This window comes from Canis lupus, chromosome 9, assembly GCF_003254725.2.
Source record: "Canis lupus dingo isolate Sandy chromosome 9, ASM325472v2, whole genome shotgun sequence".
Taxonomy (NCBI): domain Eukaryota; kingdom Metazoa; phylum Chordata; class Mammalia; order Carnivora; family Canidae; genus Canis; species Canis lupus.
The window spans coordinates 11,376,061-11,399,325 of record NC_064251.1 but is presented as its reverse complement, the minus strand read 5'-3'; the positions used below and the strand labels follow the sequence as shown (position 1 = coordinate 11,399,325).

Sequence of the window (23,265 nt, the reverse complement as noted above, 5' to 3'; positions counted from 1 at the left end):
TCCTCCGGGGCCTGGAAGCCGCAGGAGTCTCCCCGCCCCGGGCCCGCGGCCTCCCCCGGCGGGGGCCACGGGGCGGAGTCGCCCACCTGTCATCCGAGACGCCCCACGTGGGTCCGCCCGGCCGGGGGGGGGGGTGGGGTAGAAAAGGGAGGGAGAAAAGGCAGAGGCGGCGAGGGAGGAGAGGAGGCGAGGGGCCGAGGAGAGAGGGGAGCTCCCGAGAGCCGCGCCGAGAGCCGGGGAAAGAGCAGGAGGAGGAGGCAGGGGGACCTGCGGCATCCAGGTAGAGCAGACAGGTAAGGGGCGGGCGGGGGGTGCAGGTGGACGGAAGGACGGGAGCGCCGGGCTGGAGAGCTGCGGAAAGGATGAGAGGCGGGCGAGACGGCAGGGCTGCCAGTGAGGGACCAGGTGAGGCGGAAAGGAGAGCAGGAGAACGATTCTAGGGCGCGGAGGGGCGAGGGTCCTTCTAGGAGAGGCGGGAGGGGAAGCCGGGCCGCAGCGCCTTTAAGGTTGCCAAGGCGACGGCTCTGGCCAGAGCGAGGCGCATTGACGTCAGCAGCCGCGCGCTGATTGGCCGCGGCCGGGTCGTTTCCGGTGGAGCCGCCGCGGAGCCGCTATCGCGGAGTAGAGCCGGGCCAGGAGGGGAGCGCCGGGAGAGCTCAGCTAGCCGCAGCCTCGCACCCGCCGCCCCGCGTCCGCCGCCGCCCGTCCCCAGGTGAGTGGGGTCGGCTGGGAGCCCCGGCGCGCCCCGCCTCGCCGCCCCGCCGCCCGTGTGGGGGCGCTGGACCGATCCAAGATGGCGTCACGGGGAGCGACCTGCAGGGGGACGGCCGCACCCCCTGCCCCTCCCGGGCCTCGGCGGACGCCTCCCCGCGGGCCTCGCGCCGCGAGCCGCGCCCCCGGCCCCGGCCCCGAGCTGCTCCGGCGCAGGGCTCAGCGGCCGCCGCGGCCCCCGGCCCCCCGCCCTCCGCGGCCGTCGCGCCCCCGCCGCCTCCGCCGCCGCCGCCTCCGCACCCGCGCGCCGCGGCCGCCTCGCTCGCCCTCCCCCGTTTCCTGAAGGACAGCGGCTCGATTTTACTGGAATCCGCCAGTCGTTTGCCCCTGCGTTTCGGGCTGATCTGGAGACTCGGCAGTCGGCGTTTTCCCCTTTCTAGTGTCTCCTTGTCATCTCCAGCGGGGGCTTCCTCTCCTCCCTGGGAGCCCACCCCGCCCCCACCCCCACCCCCACCCCCACTCCCAGCGGGATTCTGGCCCGGCTTCTAAATTCCGTTTTTGTCCCCCTTTTCACCTAGCCTTTCCCGATCCCCTCCCCGCCCCCCTGGTTCCCCGGTTCCCCTGCAATTCACCACCCTTGTGGCCTCCCGACCAGAGGAGGATGAAGGAAGGACAGGCCTCCCTTCTTCATTTTGTAGCCGTCACGGCGGCGCGAGCCAAGTGAAGGGCACGCTCCTGCCCTTCCTCTCGACAGAAAGGGAGTACGTGGTCCCCGTTAGCCCCCGCAGCGCGGCGCGGTGCAGCGCAGGTGTGACGCCCGGCGACTCCCCGGCGGAGAGGACCCAGAGGAGGTGTTCCCCGCGGGTCTCGGGGGCTGCGGTCTGAATCAGCAGGTTTCCCGGCAGCGCGTTCTGTTACCTCCCCGCGAGCGAGCCTCGCGAAACGGAATTTCGTTATGGCAGTTGAGTTTCCAAAAAAGAAAGAATCTTGAGTGTTTTCTGATGGGTCGCTAGGAGTGCAGTGAAAAGTTTCAAAGTAGGTGAATAATTTTTGGGCTGGGGGGGGGCGGGAGGGGGGCGGGGAGGGAGAAGCCAAACTGTCGGGCTCTCTAGTTTTAAGGACAGGTAGGGAGTTAACCTTGGTCTACCCCATTAAAGGCATGAAGACTTAGGTTTGGGTTTGAGGGGGTTCAGTGATGACGTTAGTCTTGGAGGGTCCTTGTTAGTGTGCTGCTTCAACAGCACTGGTGTGTGCTTTCTGATAGTGTTTGAGACAGGAAGCCCGTTTCACTTCTTAGACCCGGTTCTTTCATTTCTACCAGCCAAAGATCTGATCTTTGATTTCTTTGACCAGTGGAGTACATGTATTGATGATATTCGTGAAATATCACCGAGTATTTTGAAGCATAAAGGATCTGATTTTATCATTGTTCTTGGTGGCCTTTCGTATTATTTTACATGCAGAAAATTCTGCCGAAGTGGATTATCAGTTCATGGGATTGTCTGACCTGCCAAAGTGCCTGGTATAAATCCAAAGCAAACTACCCCTCCCCCCATTTTTTGAATGTATATTTCTGAAGTAGCAGTAGCAAGATTCTTTTTTTTTTTTTTCCTGTGGCTTTTAATTTATGTGCTTGTCAGGGAGCGACAAACTTTCTCATGGTCTGTTAGTCTGCTTGATGTTGACCTTTGTCATGAAAGTTGTCAAAACAAAATGACTAACAGTGTAGCATTTGGCTCTTGATTTTGGTATTTCTTTTTTCTTCCAAACTTACAGTTTCATCTCTGATTTTGTGTGCATTTTATTTGGGAAAAAAAAAACTGATTTGTATTGAATCCAGTTGGGGAGAGAGAGGGCCTCACTTTTATTTTCTTATCTTAATTGCTTAATAATTAGAAGTCAGGAGGAAAATAATTTATGACTGTTGTTAAATTATTAAGCTTTTAATTCCTAGGTAAAGTCAGCTGCTCACTCTAATATTTCTACTTATTTTACTTTATATCAAGGTAGTTGGAATCCTCTCAGGTTCATTTAATGCAGTTTTATCTCTTGAATCTTCATGTAAGTTTAAAATTTAACCTGTTCTAGCATTTTTTTCCTGTCCGGCCAAAGAGAGTGTTTGACATTTACTTGTCCAAATCTTTTTTGATTTAATTGGTAAGGTGGTTTTTTTTGTTTTTTTCCCTGCAGAATTTTTTTCTCTGACTGGCGTGTTATGTTAGTGTGTGCTGTTATTTAGGGCTGAAATTTTATAGAAGAGTCTGGAATAAAAGGCTTCTTATAAAACTCATCTGGGGTTCCTTTTGTGTTTTTAGAATTTTGGATTATGCTGGTAGTTGGCTAATGAGATACTTTGCTCTGGTGGTTTGCTAGTGACATTAGGACACTCCCCTAGGGTAGGAGTTCTATGCACGGGGAATGTCAGATGTTCTTCATTGCGCTTACTTGCTTTCACTTAGAGCCAACTTGTGTGCCCTCGTAATTCTCTGTCCTGTTTACCATTTACACACTCCCCACGTCATCATGAGTTCTTTTGCAGGGGGAGAACTGAATGAAATTCCCTGAGGGGCCTGACTCCTCAGCAGCCCGCCTCTGCAGGGGATAGTGGCTCATACTTCCTCCCAGGAGCTCAGGTTCTTGCCTTTTACCTTTGCTGCCTGCAGAATGAGATCCTGCAGCAGGAACGAAATGAAACACTAATTTGGGAGAATGCTGTTTTCCTACATATTTTATTCCTGAGCTCCCACCTCCCCATTAAAAAAAAAAAAATTACTTAGGGAAAAAAAAAAGTTCTTGTGAAGCAGTCGCCTGATGAATTTATGAAGCCAAAGGCCAAATTGGCATTTGCTCTTTAGAAATAGTTTATACAAGCATATGTGTGTTTTTTTTCCTTGTAGAGAACCATGGCGTCTGGCAGCACTGCCACCAGTGAGGAGGAGCGCAGCCTCCGGGAATGTGAGCTCTATGTCCAGAAGCACAACATTCAGGCACTGCTGAAGGATTCTATTGTGCAGTTGTGCACTGCTCGACCTGAGAGACCCATGGCATTCCTCAGGGAATACTTTGAGAGGCTGGAGAAGGTAAAAATAAGTGTGGGGAGAAGATGACCCTGACAGTTGTTAAGTGTAACTCTGTAGAATGTCGCTAATTTGTACCATTTGGAAGAAAAGGACTTCTGACCGAATAAGAAATCTAAAACAGAATTTCAAAAAAGAAATGCAGTTAAGGCATTTGTAGTAATTTTTAACTTTGTGATTGGTAGAATTGATCATAAAACAAACCTGTATGCCAAGTTTAGTTGGGTAACAGAGGGCTTGTACACATAGTTCTTTGTAACTGTTTGAATCGGTAAAAATGATCAAGTAAAATAAACAATTAGATCCAGTAGATCAGAAGTAGCAGTTGTATGACAAGAGAAATTCTGCAGCACTTGAAAGCAGTTAATGGCTTTTGTCTTCAACCAAGCAAATGCACTTAATAAACCTTATCTCACCTTTTAAAACCAATGTAATGAAGCATTTGAGTTTAGCTTTTGACTGACGTACCAGAAGTTCTGAATTAGAGAAGTCTGTAGTAGTGCAGATACTAATATAGCTCAGATGACTCGACTATAAAACAGAGCTATTAAGATCAGCGGTTATCAGAATTTTACTTTATTTACAGTTTTGTTCAGGACGTGTTTCCTCTTGAAAAAAAATTAATTAGGTTTTTATTCTTTGTTGTTTGTCTTCCTCGTGTGTATGTCACTGTGACCTGAGCACATAGTGTATGCTCTATGGTGTATGCTCTTTTAAGCAAAATGGTAATCAAGGGCAGTGCTTTAATTTTACTTCCCTCAAGAAATGATGAATGAGAACGCCTGGAAGGTTAAATGTTTTGAGTAGTTTGATTTGTTTCTGTAAATCAGCGTGAGGAGTTTACAGGTTTTCTTATGCATATTGAAGTTTTGATGTTCTTAGTGATTATGAACCAATTGGGAGGCATCTCTCTGGGATATGATCATTAATTATCTAATTGTGTAATAGAAGTATTTGTGATACATCTCATTTGTTTGGAAAATCTTTTAGGTAGCATACTTTATCAGTACAAGAATTTGTTTATACTAGGATTTAAAAAATACTTAGGTAGCTCAGTAATCAGTTCCTACTGTTTTGTTAAAAAGATGTTTATTACAATTGGTGTTTACTGCCACAATTAAAATAATTAGCAACAACAAAAACAGTCCCCATGGATGTAGCCTTGCTGTCTTAGAATTGTGTTAGAGAGTCTGGTTTTCTCCTTTTAAAGCTATTTACAAATAAGTTTATGAAATACTGTAGAGCCAGGCTGCCATGGGCGTTCCCTGTTTTGGAAATAAAGTGCGTTCCTGGAGATCTGGTTCTGAAATGGGTCACTGTAAGTTGATCCCTCGTCACTTCGGACATCAATAGAAACCCATCAAGTGAGGGAATGAAGTTGGTGAGACATTAAGTGAGTGTCTTTTTATAGGGAGTGTTGAATGTGTGGTGCTAGTTTCAAAGCCTGGGTTTACCATAGCACTGTTAAAGCACTAAACAACAGGGAAAGCAAGAAATCGTTATTAAGGTGGGTTTTTTTTTTGTTTGTTTGTTTGTTTTGCAGATGGGATTTTTAGATTTTATGTGTTTCTTTTGGCTTCTTTACCTCTTAAAAGAAGTTGTAGCCTAACCCAATCTTTACTATATATCAAGGTTCTTGATTCACTTGGAACTTTCCTTTAGCCAGCATTGAAAGTAGGCATCTGGGCTTTGAAGCAACTAGATTTTCAACTTTTCAACAGATCACTGTTCTGTACATTAGGTGTTAGGTTTGTGTGTCTGAAAATGTACAGTCACATTTTTGTCACCTCCTTTCTTATGTTAACTAGGGGTCATGTTTCTGGTACCCTTAGCTACTCAGTAAGAAATGTACCAAAAAACTCACAGTTGGTCCATTGAAAGCTTTTGCATTTTATTTAGGACTGTCTCCTGGAATTTAAGTCCTCATTTATGCATATATTTATTAGACCCTTGTGTGTCTGATAGATCAGAGGAATTTTAATAGCTGTGTCCATTGGGTGTCTCCAGTGTGCCAGATACTGTATGAAGCACTTTGCATAAATACGTTCTCATTATTTCAAATATGTCGGGTAGGTGATTATCACCGATTTAAGAGGTAGCAGGTAAACCTAAGAAATGGAGTTACGTGGCTGTGGTCATGCAGTGTTATAGCTAGTTTTTGTTGTGGCAGCATACAACCCCCCCAATTTCAGTGATTTACTCTATATATACAATCCCCCAATTTTAGTGGCTTACTACAAAAGCCTTATTTCTTTATCATGTACAGCTCTTCTGGGCTCAGCCCTTCTTGCCTTCGTGACTCCACAGGTCTTGTTCTGGGGCTGAGTGGAAGGAGCCGCCACTATATAGAATGTGCTGTTCTCGAGGCAGAGAAGGACCAGCAGCTCAAGGGGGACAGACCATAAAAGTGGACACAGGATGGCAGGTCCACTTATATTCCATGGCCAAGGCAAGTCATGGCCAGACTCCAAGTCCATTTGGTTGGAAGTTTATTTCACCTCCAGGGAAGAGTGGAAAGGCTAGGACAGGGAGGGAACAAGTAATTGTTGAGAACGGGTTAAGTCAGTGGCTGGGGCAGCTTAGAACTCCAGAACGTAAAGAGTGCCAGTAGCCAGTGGCAGGAGGAGTTTTTTGGGTTTTTTTGTGTGTTTTTTTGGCTTTTAATAAGTGGGACAACTTGAGGGAAGAGGCTGATGGCAGAATGACAACAGGCAAGAAAAAGGACATAAAAATGAATCCTAATCTATACTCTATGTGATGTCAGTGGCTCTGAGTTGTCAAGAGTAGGTTATGTGTGATTGCTGTTTAAAGAGAATCCATGAAATGAAGTTAAAAATCAAAATGCTTTCGGTACTTAAAAATTATCTTAAAAATTCATTTAGATACAGTTTCAAGTGAGATGTTATTTGTGTAATTTTTCATGAAATTTTTATGAAAGGTCAATGACAGATTTTTGGGGGTAGAATGTTTTTATTTATGGTCTTAAACTAAATTTGGGGAAACTTGAGTTTTACAGTTCTGTATTAGTATGAAATGGGAAAAGCTTACTGGTCATTGGAATTACTAGAATGAAAATGAAGTGAGTTTTCTGGAAAATATATTTTTAAAAAATTGGTTGCATATTTGCATATGTTTCAAAATTTTACAGGCACAAAAGGGTGTGACATAATAAAATACAATGAAATACAGTACATTTTATACAAACATGGGGGCAATATAGCATATAATATATAAAACATATTTTATATATGTAAGAATGTATGATAATAGTATATAAAGATATTTTAAAAAATCTCCTTCCCACGCTGTTGTCTTCCTTGAATGCAGTGAGTTTTCCATAGATAAGATATAGGTATTTACCTACAAATTCATTTATAAAAGAGCTTCTTATTTTCCAACAGGTGCATGGTATTCTACTGTATGGCTAGATACAATAGATAGTTTAATCATTCCGTCGAGGGCCATTTTATTTGTTTCCACTGTTTTATTACTGTTCTAAACAATAATTTTGTATATATTACAAGATTTTGTATGTTCTATCCCATATATACATATCTTAGAATAAATTCCCTGAAGTAGGATTATTGGATTATTTGGTTAAGAAGTAAATCCATTTGTAATTCAGTAGACAAATATATTAAAATTGTTTTTGTTATATGTTTTTCTTACTTGAAAGTTAGACAATCCAGAGAAATGAGAAAAATAAAGCCAAACTTTCCCTCTGGAAAAGGCTATCAAGCATGATTCTACTAATAGAAATGAATGCTGATGGTTATCATTCTAGACTTCGTTGCTGCATATATAAGTTCTTTTATTTGTCTTGATGCCAAAAGCAGGGCTAAATACGAGGCAGTAGAAAGAGCAGGTATCTCCTTAATTTCTTTTATTTTTTTATTTTTATTTTTTTTTAAATTTTTATTTATTTATGATAGTCAGAGAGAGAGAGGCGCAGAGACACAGGCAGAGGGAGAAGCAGGCTCCATGCACCGGGAGCCCGACGTGGGATTCAATCCCGGGTCTCCAGGATCGCGCCTTGGGCCAAAGGCAGGCGCCAAACCGCTGCGCCACCCAGGGATCCCCTTAATTTCTTTTATTATTGTTAATTTTTTGTTAAGATTATCTATTTGAGAAAGAGAGAGCACGTGCGCATGCACGCATGACAGTGCCAGAGAGCCAAGGGGAGGGGCAGAGGCAGAGGAAGAGGGAGAGGGGAAGCAAACTCCCTGCTGAGCAGGGAGCCGAGACTCAACCTCACAACCTTGAGATCATGACCTGAGCCAAAACCAGGAGTCTGACACTTAACTGAGCACCCAGGCACCTTTCTTTTAATTTAAAAGAAACTAAAAATTTCTTGTTTATCAAAAATTTTTCTGAAATTATCAGTAAATGCTAATAAGTTCATTTAGAATTTGAAAGACGGTTTAGAAAAATACTGGAAATGAGTCAGATGAATGAGAACATAGTAGAGAACACATTCTTATTTTATGTCAGGCTTAGTAACTCATTCTTTACTGCAGAGCTAATTCTTCTTAAGCCCTGGATCTGAAAAATAAGAGTGTTAAAGAGTTTGTCTCCATTTTTATATGAATTGATTTAATGAGTTTTTAAAAACCGGTAAACGTTCTTGGTTTTAATCTTGGTGTAAACCCTGATAATAAAGAAGGCTTCTAAGCTCTGTTGGTAAAAGTATTGTTAGATCTGATTTTATTTAAATTCTTGGTTACCATCACATCATTTTTTGTTATTTGTTTCTATCTGAGTCTCCAGCTCTAAGAATATGAATTCCACAGGCTTAGGACACTCCTATTGGTTTTGATACTGTCTTTTCCTAGCATGAACTTGACATGGCAGATCTAGAGAGAACACTTAATTAATTAATTAAATCAGTGACCAGATACCATTCTTGTATCACTTTGCTGTGCCTGAGTGGTTATTTCTAGGTAACATTCTTTTGATGTGTGTATCTATGTGTGTTGGAGGGGGTCTTCGTGCTTCATGCTATCTGTAGCAGTATACAAAAACTCTAATTCTCCAGGATTTTGTTTTGCAGTTTTATTAGTTGTGTGCATTACAAAGCATTGTTGTCAATATATTACGGTAATGAGTAATTTTTTATCTGCATCGTATGTCTCTTTGTATTAATGGCTTTTGTTTATTACGAAGTATAGTATCTATAATCAGTTGAGGAAACAGAGTGCTTTCAGAGTATTTCTTTTCAGACTTGACTCTACTTTTTTGCATTTGGAATTGGCCTTTCCCCCCTTCACATTGGTAATAGAGGAAGAGATTTGAAGTGGAGATTGGTTCTCACTGGGATAGGAGAATACCAAATCTACCTCTGAAGGATCTCATTTTATAAACTGGTAATTTTTTTCAGGAGGAGGCAAAACAGATTCAGAATCTGCAGAAAGCAAGCTCCCGTGCAGATTCGAGGGAGGATGAAATCTCTCCTCCTCCACCCAACCCAGTGGTTAAGGGCCGGAGGCGACGAGGTGCTATCAGTGCCGAAGTCTACACGGAGGAGGATGCTGCATCATATGTTAGAAAGGTAATCTTGCTACCTGCGCGCTGTGGAGATGTTTTCAGGACCCACGTGGTGCTCAGCTAGCCTCCATTGATGAACGCATGCACTGTTTGAGTAAAACACAGGACGGACTGTACTTCATCCTGTATAGTTCTTGATACAGCTGGGCTGGGGAACTGGTTTCTGTAATAACGTGCCATCAGAGGAAATAACAGTGAATAATTGTATTTGGGGGGACTTCTTTTCCATGTTGTTTTGCAGTAGAAGAGGCATGAGTACTCTTTTTTTTTTCTTTGAATCATGGTTGGTTTTTTGATATCCTATAATTTGTGTTGTGACTTTTAACCTCTGGTCCTATAAGCTTCGTTCATCCTTTTGACTTCCTAAGAACCTCCCTGCCATTTTGAGTTAAACTTTTAGCCTGAACAGGGAAGAGAATTATCCTGGCAAGAGGCTTATGAATTTAATAGTACATGATCACAATTTAAAAAAAAAATGAAAAAAAAAATTACTTAATTCTCATAAAATGCTTACTTTTGCCTCAGAATAATGACCTTGGTCAAGGTGTTAATGGTTTAGTTCTTCAGTTGTTGACTAGAAACCAGATATCAGCATTTAAATACAGGCTTGGTTGTAGGCAAGGGGATTAATTAGTCAATATTTATTGAGTACTTTGTAGATCAAAGATATTATAAATATGTTGTGTTAAATACTTAAGGCAAAGCAGTCTAGTTTAAATTCTGTAATGTGTCTTGACATTTAATTGAAATGCATGTTGAAACATAATCTGTTTTTCATTTATGGGATTGTTATTGGACCTTCTTTTCTAGGTTATACCAAAGGATTATAAGACTATGGCTGCTTTGGCTAAAGCCATTGAAAAGAATGTGCTCTTTTCACATCTTGACGATAATGAGAGAAGGTAGGTACAATTTCTTTGTTATACTGTTATTTCAGTACAATTGTGATCTCAAACCAGTCTCATCATTGTAAGTTTTAAGACTAATAATTGTTCACCTGAGAACAGTCTGGGCTGAAAATCTGTCTAAGGTTAATGTTTGAATTCCATAGAAGATGCAGGTTAGATGTAACTTGAGGCCTTCCGTCTCTTGCAGTGATATTTTTGATGCCATGTTTCCAGTTTCCTTTATTGCTGGAGAGACGGTTATTCAGCAAGGTAAGGACTGCTGCTTCTGTGTCCTGTGGTACTGTGGGACTTAGGATTTTTTTTTTAAATTAACGTTTATTTTCTTCTTTCAGTCCACTATTTTCTATTATAATACTATTGGATTTTCCTCTTTTCTCTTCTTTCTTTTTTTGAGTACATTTGACACACAAAGTTAAATTAGTTTTCAGGTGTTCAACTTGGTAGTTTGACAAGTTTATACATTATGCTGTATTCACCACAGTTGTAGTACCATCTTTCCCTTTATTGCTATTACAATATTGTTGATTGTTTCCCTTATACTGAGCCTTTTATTTCTTTATTCATTCCATAACTGGAAGCCTGTACCTCCCACTCCCCTTCACCCATTTTGCCCAATTTCCCACTCTTCTCTTCTGGCAACCGTTAGTTTTTTCTCAGTATTTATAGGCCTGATTGTGCTTTTCAGTTGTTTATTCATTTGTGTGTGTGTGTGTGTGTGTGTGTGTGTGTTTGCTTTTCTTTTTTTTAGATTCCACTTATGAGAAGAATCATATGGTATTTATCTTTCTCAGTCTGACTTATTTCACTTAGCATAATACCCTTTGAGGCCGTCCATGTTATTTCACATGGCACCATTTTATCCTTTTTTATGGCTGTGTAATATTCTACTATTGTGTATATACACCAAGTTTTCCTCGTCCATTCATCTGTTGATGGGCACTTTGGTTACTTCCATATCTTGGCTATTGTAAACAATACTACAGCAGACATAGGCGTGCATATATGTTTTCAAATTAGTGTTTTCATTTTTTTTTTTTCTGGTTAATACCCACTAGTGGAATTATTGGATCATATAAATATTTCTATTTTTAATTTTTTGAGAAACTTTCATACTACTTTCCAAACAGTGACTATACCAATTTATATTCCCATCAACAGTGCACAAGGGTTCCTTTCTCTCTGTGTCCTCCCCAGCTCTTATTTTGTCATTTTGATTTTAGCTATTATAATTTGTGTTAGGTGATAAATCATTGTGGATTTGATATGCATTTCCCTGATGATTAGTGATTTTGAACATCTTTTCATGTGCCTGTTGGTCATGTATATGTCTTTGGAAAAATGTCTATTGAGATCTCGTGCCCCATTTTTTAATCAGATTGTGTTTTTTTGGTGTTGTATAAGTTCTTAATATATTTTAGATACTGACCCCTTATTGGATATATAATTTGCACACATCTTCTCCTATTCAGTAGTTTGTTTTTTTGTTTTGTTTTGTTGATGGCTTCCTTTGCTGTGCCAAAGCTTTTTATTTTGATGTGGTCCTTTGCTTTAGGAGACATATCTAGAAAAATGTTGCTATGGCCAATGTCAGAGAAATTATTGCCTGTATTATGTTCTCTTACAGGATTTTTATTGTTTCAGGTCTCACATTGACCTCTTCAATCCATTTTGTGTTTATTTCTGTGTATAGTGTAAGAAGGTGGTCCATTTTCATTCTTTTTCATGTGGCTGTCCAGGTTTCCCAGCATCATTTGTTGAAGAACCTATCTTTTCCCCAGTATATATTCATCTGTTCTTTGTCATAGATTGACCATATACTTGTGGATTTATTTCTGGGCTCTATATTTTGTTTCATAGATAGATGTATCCCTTTTGTGTCTGTACCAATCTGTTTGGATTACTACAGTTTTGTAGTATATCTTGAAATCTATCTGGTATTGTGATACCTCCAGCTTTGTTGTTCTTTGTCAGAATTGCTTTGGTTATTTGGGATCCTCTGTGGTTCCATACAAATTTTAGTATTATTTGTTCTAGTTTTGTGAAAAATGCTATTTGTATTTTGACAGGCATTGTATTGAGGCTGTAGATTGCTTTGCGTAGTATGGACATTTTAACATTAACTTTTTTGGTCTATGAACATGAAATATTTCAGTTGTTTTTGTCCTCTTTAATTTCTTTCGTTAGTGTTTTATAGTTTTTGGAGTACAGATTTTTCACCTCCTTGGTTTATTCCTTCATATTTTTTGGTGCATTTGTAAATGGTGTTGTTTTTTTAGATTTCTCTTCCCGCTACTTTGTTATTAGTGTATAGAAATGCTATAGATTTCTGGCTATTAATTTTGTATCCTGCCACTGTAGTGAATTCATTTGTTATTTCTAGTAGTTTATTGTTGGAGTCTTTAGGATTTTTTAGGTGTAATATTATGTCATTTGCAAATAGTGACAGTTTAAACTTCTTTACCAATATGGATGCCTCATTTCTTTTTCTTATCTGATTGCTTTGGCCGAGGACTTCTGGTACTGTGTTAAATAAAAATGGCGGGAGAGTGGACATCCTTGTCTTATTCCTCACTTTAGAGGGAAAGCTCTCAGGTTTTCACCATTGGGTATGATGTTAGGTGTGGGTTTTCATATGTGGCCTTTATTATATTGAGGTATGTTCCCTGTAAAATTAATACCTATTCTCCTCAAACTGTTCAAAAAAATAGAAGATGAAGAAAAGCTTCTAAATTCATGCTATAAGGCCAGCATTACCCTTATATCAAAAGACAAAGACACCATAAAAAAAGAACTGCAGGCCAGAATCACTGAGAACATAGATCCAGAAATCTTCAACAAAATATTAGCATTCAGCAGTACATTAAAAAGATCATTCACCACAATCAGGTAGGCTTTATTTTGGGGATGCGGGGATGGTCCAGTACTCACAAATCAACACCATACACCACATCAACAAAACGAAGGACAGGGATCCCTGGGTGGCTCAGCAGTTTAGTGCCTGCCTTTGGCCCAGGGCATGATCCTGGAGTCCCGGGATTGAGTCCCACGTCGGGCTCCCTGCATGGAGCCTGCTTCTCCCTCTGCCTGTGTCTCTGCCTCTCTCTCTCTCTCTCTTTCTGTGTCTCATGAATAAATAAATTCTTAAAAAAAAAAAAAAAAAGATAATAATCATGATCATCTTAATTGACCCTATTTCTTTAAGTTAAAATCCTTGAGCTAAAAGGCACACTTTTCCTAAAGGGCTACTATTTCTCTAGTAACTGATACAGTTTTGTTTATAGTAACTTTTAAAGGATATTCTTACATTTTAATTTTGAATGTTGTGTGGGAGTTCAGAACCATATATACTTCCTGTATCTTTTATGTTGATTATTAATCACTTATATAGTAGGAAGTAGCAAAGCACTTGCATTTTTAATCATACAGCCCATGTATTTATAAGGGTTCGTGTCTTCTACTGTTTCTTCTTTTTTTTAAGATTTTATTTATTTATTCACGAGAGAGGCAGAGACATGGGTAGAGGGAGAAGCAGGCTCCCTGCAGGGAACCTGATGTGGTTCTCCATCCCAGGACCAGGGGATCATATTCTGAGCCAAAGGCAGATGCTTAACCACTGAGCCACCCAGGCACCCACATTCTACTATTTCTTACCTTTTTGCCCTGTACACTGACATGGATCTAACCTTATGGGTATTCCCCCACTTTGTAAAATTCTTGATATTTTCGTAGGTTTCCATAATCCATGTATTTTCCAGCTTAGTGACAGTCTAATATTTCGTTACTTGCTCTTTGAATTGTTTCTTATTTTGTGGTTGTTACAGATGATGTAGGACTTAAAATCTTTATTCACATGTAGCTTTTTTTTTTAAGTTATTTTTCAGAGCTGTTCACTATGAGATGACTAAAAAAATTGATCAGTCTTATGACTTTAAAAATATATTGCTGGACTTTTTTTTTTCCTTGAAAGATTGTGTTAATTTATAACACACTTTTCTCTCAGTACCTCTATAAAATAAATGTATTATTTTACATTAATTTGGTAGTTCTGATGTGTGTGTGTTTTTTTTTTTTTTTTATGTTGCCAATCTAACTCTATTATTCTCTTTTAGGTGATGAGGGAGATAACTTCTATGTGATTGATCAAGGAGAGATGGATGTAAGATTTAATAATAGCAAAAATAGATTGATAATCTTAGAAGTTAATATATTGATATTTATTACTATTAAGAATTTCTGAAGGGCTGTTATAACCCTTGCATGTCAAATTCCATCAACGTCTTTTGCTAAATATTTTAATGACAGAAACTTTTACTGAAGATAATTTCTTTAGCTAGACATTCAGTTTAATATTTTTTTTTTTTTTTTTTTTGAGAGAAAACATTGCATATCCATGAGAGTGGGGGAAGGAGGACCAGAGGTAGAGGGATAATCTTAAGTAGACTCTATGCCCGTGTGGAGTCTGATGCAGGGCTCTGTCTCACAACCCTGAGATCATGACCTGAGCCTAAATCAAGAGATGGACATATAACAGCCACCCAGTTGCTCCTCGGTTTAAATGTTTGCTGGAGTCACGGTTGAAGCATATGTGTGTGTGCTATGTGGTAAGACAGATGTAAGGGAGGGGCTCCATCCTACCTGGTCATTAGCACTGAGACTTGGTACAGCTCTCTTGATTCTGGAAGTCTTGTTTACAAGTGAAATGCAGATAATAACAGCATTGCTGTCAGAGGATTGTTAGTTCAATGCCTTCTGCAGGTGAGATTGCTTAACATAGTCACTCTGTAAATATATGTGGTTGGTAATGCTTAGTTTACCTTTTTGCCCTGATCATCTCTATGGGAACTTTTTCTTATTAGGTAGTTAAACCAGGGAAATCAGAGACACTGGGTTTATTTAACTCACTGTTAGACATTAACTGTTTTGCTCTGCTGTATAAAAACATAATATATTCTGTATTTTGAACAAAATTCAGGATTCTGACCCCTTAGAAATAAGTTTTACAGGTTTTTAATATGTAGAAAAAACTGATTATCATTTGTGTTTTAGGTCTATGTCAACAACGAATGGGCAACCAGTGTTGGGGAAGGAGGGAGCTTTGGGGAACTTGCTTTGATCTACGGAACACCTAGAGCAGCCACAGTCAAAGCAAAGACAAACGTGAAATTGTGGGGTATCGACCGAGACAGCTATAGAAGAATCCTCATGGTGAGACGGCGAGGTTTTTAGAGTGTGATTTAGAATTCCATTCCGTGTACCTAACGTTTGAGTAATATCACCAGATCTTATAGAACAAACGTCTGGCCAAAAAAAGCATGGGGAAACATTGTGACATGTGTAATGGTCAGCTCATTGGAAGTCTGTCCCTTTGCCCATCTTCACTTTATCTTTGCTTTTGAGATAGCTTGACAGGTGCTACTTCCAAGTGCATAAAGTGACTTAAAGCCATTCAGAAGGTAATCGGCTTCCCTCAGCTGCAAGTGGGTTATCAGTAGTGCAAATGTCCCCTCTCACTGAATGAGTAAACAGTCATAAAACCCATCGGAACAATCTGCTGGTAATAGACTTTTTGAGAACTTTGTGACAGATTTATAAGGTAGCTTTAGATGTCTAAGTGCCAGCTAATGGCATTAGTCATCCTGAATGATTTCTGTAAATTTATGCAGTGCCTATCAATCAGTCTATTTGACAATGCGGTTGGACGTACTTCGAATATACTCTGTATTGGGCATGTGTATGTATAGATAAGTAATGTATGTGCATGTAAAGATATTACAGAGGACTATGTTTACCCTTCTCCTTCTCCCAGATATATTTAACAAACATTACAGATAAGACAGTTTGGTTAGGTTTGGGGCTATGGCACGGTTTTTGGTGGGAGGTATATAAGTGGTAGCAATTTTATTTCCCTCTGTGAAGGATTGGGGTTGTGGGGAAGAACCCTGGGCTGGAAATATATTCAGCTATAGTCACACATTTATGTTGGTTGGTTTTTTTGAGAACTGATTCTTTGGTATTTCACTAACTGGTGGTATTAATCACCTTCCTTGGCCATATGTTTGGTGTTACTCTTTTTTCTTTCCTTTAAGTGGGGAGGGAAGGAGAAGGGAGAGGCAGAGAATCCCAAGCAGGCTTCATGCCTAGCACATGGAGCCCAACCTGGGGCTCAATCTCACAACCCTGAGACCATGACCTGAACCAAAATCAAGTCAGACTCTTAACCAACTGAGCCACCTGGGTGCCCCCAGCCTGGTGTTACCTTTAAGAGCAAGTTACTAAGGTTTTTATTGAGTTCAACAGAGGATTTACTATTACCAACCTGAAGAAAAAAAATCCTGTATCAGGAAGTGGCAACAAGGTTTGACATTTTTGTTTACTTAACACTTAATGTTTATTGTTCCATAGCATTATGTGATAATTACACATTTTTGAGGTGACTTGTAATTTTTTTTCATTTATAGGGAAGCACTCTGAGAAAGCGGAAGATGTATGAGGAGTTTCTTAGTAAAGTATCTATTTTAGGTGAGTTTGGGAAGATTGCATGGAGAATCATTGAAGTGTTGGTAACAGTTAAGGAGAACCTGTTGTATTACATAAGAACTGCTCCGGTTATCAACTCACTTTTTCCCAATTAATTAATAGTAATGCAAAATATATAGGATACAAAATTGAAGTTAGAAGTAGTTTTACAGTGTATTTAACTTGCTAGTATGTGACATACCTATTAAAACTGGAAATGGTGGACCTGGGAAAAGCTTTCTGGAATTACGTGCTACTTATTCATCCCTCTGGGAGAGACAGGAAGGCTAAAAGTGTCCTTCTTTGATGACAAACATTGGTAGTCATTCCTCCTATGATATCTGTGTCTCTTGTCTGTCGATGAGTTTATTGGTTCAGGAAAGTGATTGTTGCTGAGAATGCCTTTTCTCTGATAGAAAGATTAGGTGTCATTTTCTGGCTTTCTCTGAAAAAGTGCTAGAAGTTTGGTGAAGTTTAGACTAAAGCAGATTAATAGGAGATAGTTGAATTTTGTTTCGTGGCCTTAGAAAGCTGTTGCAACCTGTTCTTTCCTGGGGGGTGGTGATTCTTAAGTAATCATCTGCTGCTATGGTTTTGTTCAACCCAATGCACCTTTTCCCTTTTTCTGAAAGGGTTACATTTACTTAGTGACTTGAGTTTTAGTTTGGCCTTTGGGAACTGAAATTATTGTCTAGTCCTCCTCGTTGGTTTCATAAATACATTCAACTTAGGATTTAAATAGAGAAGTTATTGCTGCGAACCTTTGGAATGGTATGGTTGGTGACACTATGACTTTTGGGTCTTGTATATCTTGTAGGTTTGATTTGCATTTAGGAGGACTTAATGATTACATTTTTTTATTCCTTTACCATTGAGTGCTGTTGATATAAATTAACCTGGCCACTGGACTCCTGAAGTAAGGATCTAAGGGTTACCTGTAAGTAATAGGATCTTGCTGAGAAGTGAGGTAATTGAGGAGAGGTGCCATGTTTGACCCGCAACACTACTGGACTATTGGATGTGGGCACAGCTGTCTGATTCTCTTTGTAGTCTTGTTTTGGCATTTTTAGCAGTGACAACTAATGTAGAGAAATTCTTTTTGATTCTTGCATTTCAGAATCTCTGGACAAGTGGGAACGTCTCACGGTAGCTGATGCATTGGAACCCGTTCAGTTTGAAGACGGGCAGAAGATTGTGGTACAGGGAGAACCAGGGGATGAGTTCTTCATTATTTTAGAGGTAAAGGCGTTTGCGCTGGATCCTTAAAAAAAAAAAAAAGCTTGTATAGCATAAGAGAGAATAAAGAAGCTAATTCTGGTTTATAGCTTCATTTTTTTTTTTTTTTAAGAATACCTGATGATTTTATTAAAAATTTGAAGTGGTGCTGTTTGGTTTTCTGCCCGGCCACCACACTTTAAGTAGGTTTGAGTCAGAAGGGCTTTCAGGAAGTCATAGCCTACTCTACTTATCACACAAGCCAAAGTAAACTCAACTGTTTAGCATGACCAGTACAGTTCTTTACCATCCTTGTTAAAATCATATATCTGGACTATTTGGCAAACAAGGATTGAAAGCAAGTATTTAAATTCTGACAGTTACTGTGTTTTATATCTTCACAATTCATGGAAGCGTATAGCAGATAGATGTTCTTGCCCGCCAGTAGAGCGAAAGGGCAGATTTTCTTTGAATGTGGCTCAGTGGATGCTAATTGGTTAAGGCAGGAGTCGAGGGACTCTGTGAAGGGCTAGTTGGTAAGTCATTGAGGTTTTTGTGAGCCATAGGGTTTCTGTTGCAAAGACTCAGCTCTTCATCATAGTACAAAAGTAGCCATAGATAGTGTGTACATGAATTGGTGTATTGTTCCTATAACATTTTATTTATAAAAATACGTAGTGATCTTGGGTCTGGCTCTCTGGCTGTAGTTTGCTAACCTGAGTCTGAACCTGTTAGGGTTCTTAGCGTGATGAGGAGAACCTCCCAGCAGCAGCTGCTGGATAGATGGGTTTAAAGCTCCTGGCGGGACTTGGTTATCTTTCACGTGGGCAGGAGGATTGAAATGCCTGCTGAGTCCTTTTTTTTTCCTTCTTTTTTTAACAAAGTAGTCAAAATTGCATAGGATATTTAAAATGTCACCCTGGATTTGAAAGTATTTGTTTTGCTGTTTTGGTGATTTTATTATAGGGTTCAGCTGCTGTGCTACAGCGTCGGTCAGAAAATGAAGAGTTTGTTGAAGTGGGAAGATTGGGGCCTTCTGATTATTTTGGTATGTGCATTTTCTTGAAATAAATATGTAGCCTAAGTCTCCTCTCAGTGAGATAGCATAGACTTAGTTTTGTCTTTCTTCCAAAGTTTATATTTTAATTGTTTTCCTTCCTGGCTCTCAGAGAGCCTATGAGATTTTGACCTTGACCCTGTTAATAATCAAGTGACTGTCTCCTATCTATCAATTGGTTGGTTGTTTTTTTAAAGTGCAGATGTCATGTGGCCTAAGTTATTGAGTTATTAGGACAAATAGGACAAATAAGTAATTGTTTTCTTAATGGTGTCAGAAGTGCGCCCCTGTGTGAGCGTTCCCCGCCCCCCCCCCCCCACACACACACCCGATGCTCACCAGGCCTTCCTCTTGTCTTCTCGCCTCACCAGGTGAGATTGCGCTCCTGATGAATCGTCCTCGTGCTGCCACGGTGGTGGCTCGTGGCCCCTTGAAGTGTGTGAAGCTGGACCGACCCAGATTCGAACGCGTTCTTGGCCCGTGCTCAGATATCCTCAAACGAAACATCCAGCAGTACAACAGTTTTGTGTCGCTGTCTGTCTGAGATGGGCCTCCTGTGCCTCCCTTCCCACCCCCCCCACCCCCAAGTCCAGGCCTCCCTCCTGCAGACTGCTTTCTCTTCCTCTTCGCAGCGCCATGTGGCCGCTGGTACCGCAGCTTCTCGTCTGTTTATATTAAAAGTTGCTTTTATTGCACCGTTTTTAATTTGGAGCATTGACTGAATGCTCCTACACAGTTAAATAAATAGAAAGAGTTCTGTGGAGACTTTGCTGTTACTGCTTCTCTGTGTGCAGTGTTAGTGTTCAACCTAGGCAGCGCGGGCCCTGCTTCCTGGTGAGGGCGCATCCCTGCACCACGTGAATTACCGTAGAGTAATGGTGTAACAGTGCAAGATTTTTTTTTTTTAAGTGACCTAATTTTCCGGTTATCATAAGCATATTTTAGACTGTGGCCATATATGCTGTGTTTCTTTATAGAATAAATGATTTCTCATTAAGCTCTGAGGATGAGGAGAAACAGATCTAGAAAAATCTTAGTAGAGTAGAAAGACATCTGCCTGTATTTAAACTAGTTTAAGGGTGGAAAAATGCCCATTTTTGCTAATTATTGGATGGATATGATTTGTCGAATTCTTTTCTTCTTCTTCTTTTTTTGTTTTTTCCTCTTAACCAGAATTTTTGTCAAGCTCATCCGCCTGGTTTTTTTTGTATCTTGTTACTAGTGTTTCCTCCAATTCTGAAGCGTGTGGGTGTGGCTACCTGTGCCTGCCTTTGGAGCTTGAAACCAAATCATAGACTGCAGATAACCGAGTTAGGATTTAACCACATCTGCCTCAGCTCCAAAATTCTGATTAGACCTTTATTTTTCCAGCGAGTGCCAAATATTGATAACCAGATGCTGAATTGAGAATAAGAATTTGAGGTCTGCATTCTTGGTTGTTAACTTAGAGCTTTTGGCGAAATGTATATCCTTCATTTGACTCCAGGGTTCTCTCCTGTGTTCATTAAATGCTGGCTCCAGGAGATTGGGTTTCCTGGGAGTAGACAGGATAGATGGAACAGATGTCCTAACAGAAGAACGGAGGTGATGTTGGTAAAGGAGAAATGCCAGGGGGACAAAGTTCAGTGTTGGGGACTCTGTCCCACTAAATTCACTGGGACATGAGATTTGGGAAGAAGTGTTTTACTTTGGTTTTACCTTTTTCCCTTCTTTTTACATCAACTAGAATTTGTGATAGGTTGGGGGTGGGGTAGGGTGTGTCCGTGTTGTTTCAGATTGGTCTTAAAGGCCATCCTGCTGAAAGTCCTGCTTTTCTATTGAGCATTTATTTCTCTGGCAAACTTTTTTGGTTTTTTAAAAATAAACTTGTGTTTCGAGTCTTAATTGTTTTTCCGTATTTTCCAGCCTTATCATCCTTATGTGTTACGTTATTCCATGTGCACCAATGATACCCAGCGGTTTATTTTTATTATTATTGATTTTTTTTTAAACAAAATCTCACAGTTCTATAACGTTAGGCACTTTTATTTTCATTGTGATTTATATGTAATGTAGGATTCTATTTGGGAGTGACTGCAAGCATTTTTCCATCTGTGTGCAACTGGCCCTGATCATTAATCCCCTCTCCTACCCTTTCCCGGGTAATTTAAATTGGTCATGGTAGATTGTTTCATAGATTTAAACAGTCTTTAGGTTGTTACTAAGTTTGGAGTATAGATCTGGGAAAGAGGTATTTTACATTTTAGTGTGAGATAGCCACCTATTACAAATTTTTTTATTTTTTCAAAATCTGTATTAAATGAGGATTTTCTGATCTGTACTTTGTGTTTAGCTACCTTTTTCTATTTAAAAAATTAAAAATAAAAGTTATGTTCTTATTAGCTTAAAGCTTGATTTGACCTGTTTAAATGCCAAAACTGTACTTAAATGAATTATTTAGAATGCCATAAATTTGCACAGTTTTCATATATGTATATAATCATGTTCATGTACATTTAGATACATATAATGCTTTCAAATGAGTTTTGCTCTTAAATCATTTGGCTTGCTGTTTACTCCCTTTTGTAGTTTTTAATCTAAGGAATTTTAAGTCTAAATTTAAAAATAATCACATTTAAAGCTTTCTCTTGTGCAATCTGAGTATATGTGAGAAATCACAATTGGCATAATTTGTCTTAGTTGATATTCAGGGCTTTAGAAGGCATTATTTCTGGGAGTGGTAAGTGAATTTAAGTGATCTACTGCTCTAGAAAGTATAGATGGCCAAAGGACCATTTTGTATCGTTTCCTGGTTACTAGTCTGATTATACTGTGTGTGCTAATATACTCTATTCTTTTTGTTATAGATTGTCTTAACAGTAGGTTAAGTATAATAAAAAAAGATTAAATAATTTAAATTCTAAAATGGATCAGTTTTTCTTCCTCTTCTCCTTTCCTTCTTGTCTTCTTCCCCCTTTCCCCCAGAGATTTGTAATCTGGTGGGCAGGAATGAAAATCAAGAGGCAATTACAGGATTAGTATTTGAAAGAATAATGTTTGTTTTGTGTTTTCCAACCCATTCCAAAGAATGAATCTCAGATCCTTACTTAAAGCATGATTGAATTGAAGCAGATCTCTTTACTGTATAATAGAAGGAGAAGATGAAATCAAAAGCCAAAAAAGTTTCCTTTTTATTAGAGACAGACTGGTTCTCTGGTCTTGGAACTTTCCCAGACTTCTGGGAAAAGTCATTTCTGGATCAGCGTACTCTGGTTTAAATTTAATACATGCCTTTGGGTATTTGGGCATGCTTACTTGGGTATACTTTACATTCAGTAAGTCTTAGTTCTGATATTCTTCAGATTTCTGAGATGATTAAGTTATACTCATTAGTTTATTGGTACTAAATCCTTCACATCCAGTGAGGTTGGAGATGTTCCTGTTCTAGAACATTCTTGAATTTGTGCTCCTTTGTAACAGGTGCACTTTATCAGGATTCAGTAGGCCCTTCCCCTCAGCCCACTGGACGGGGAACATTTAGCATCACCATATATTAGAACCGAAGAAAACTTCTTTGGATTGACTAGACTGGTTCTAGTTTCATTCTCCTTCTAAAACACTGGCTCATGTGAAATTGTTTGTTTTTTAATGACTTCAATATTGACTATTTATTTATAAGATTTTATTTATTCATGAGAGACAGAGAGAGAGGCAGACACAGGCAGAGAGAAAAGCAGGCCCCATGCAGGGAGCCTGATGTGGGACTCGATCCCAGGACTCCAGGATCACGCCCTGGGCTGAAGGCAGGGGCTCAACCGCTGAGCCACCCAGGCACCCCAATATTGACATTTTAAAATTGAAGTGGCATGTTGTTTGTTTTCTTAATACTGCTTTATCTCCACAATCACAAATTAATAACTGAATCTTTTTGTATTTTTGTTCAGTCCTGGCTGTATATTGCTAGATGAGCTGGAACAACATTGAGAGGCAGGGCCAGCTCACCTTTAATATGTCCCCCAAAGTAGCTGTCATGCCACTATCAGTAAAGGCCATAGATGGGAGATTCTAAAGGAGAGTCTTGAATCTCTCCCTTCTTACTCTGTGGAGCTTTCGCATAGAAATCAGTATTCCTGTGTACATTTATTGGTGAAATTTGTTAACATTAAGTTCAGAGCTCTGGCTTCATCCTGAGTCCACCTAAAACTCAAACCACTAATGAGTGTAGTTTTTTCATTTTGTACACGTTCTGCCAATTTAG

General features: G+C 40.0%; 1 protein-coding gene across 3 annotated transcripts; it reads left to right on the top strand.

Moving 5' to 3' along the window:
* Positions 1-141: 141 nt before the first annotated feature.
* PRKAR1A (protein kinase cAMP-dependent type I regulatory subunit alpha) lies at positions 142-21,933 on the top strand. 3 transcript variants are annotated; one of them, XM_025436573.3, is made up of 11 exons: positions 142-293; positions 3,609-3,791; positions 9,166-9,336; positions 10,143-10,234; positions 10,428-10,489; positions 14,350-14,396; positions 15,287-15,445; positions 16,699-16,759; positions 17,874-17,995; positions 18,938-19,019; positions 19,400-21,933. In XM_025436573.3, exons 2-11 carry the CDS (start codon positions 3,615-3,617, stop codon positions 19,570-19,572), a joined length of 1,146 nt encoding a protein of 381 aa, XP_025292358.1. In that variant the 5' UTR covers positions 142-293; positions 3,609-3,614; the 3' UTR covers positions 19,573-21,933. The 3 variants fall into 3 exon arrangements, with proteins under 3 accessions (XP_025292358.1, XP_025292361.1, XP_025292359.1); XM_025436576.3 differs by having other exon boundaries at positions 146-280; XM_025436574.3 differs by lacking the exon at positions 142-293 and adding an exon at positions 1,361-1,746.
* Positions 21,934-23,265: the final 1,332 nt, after the last annotated feature.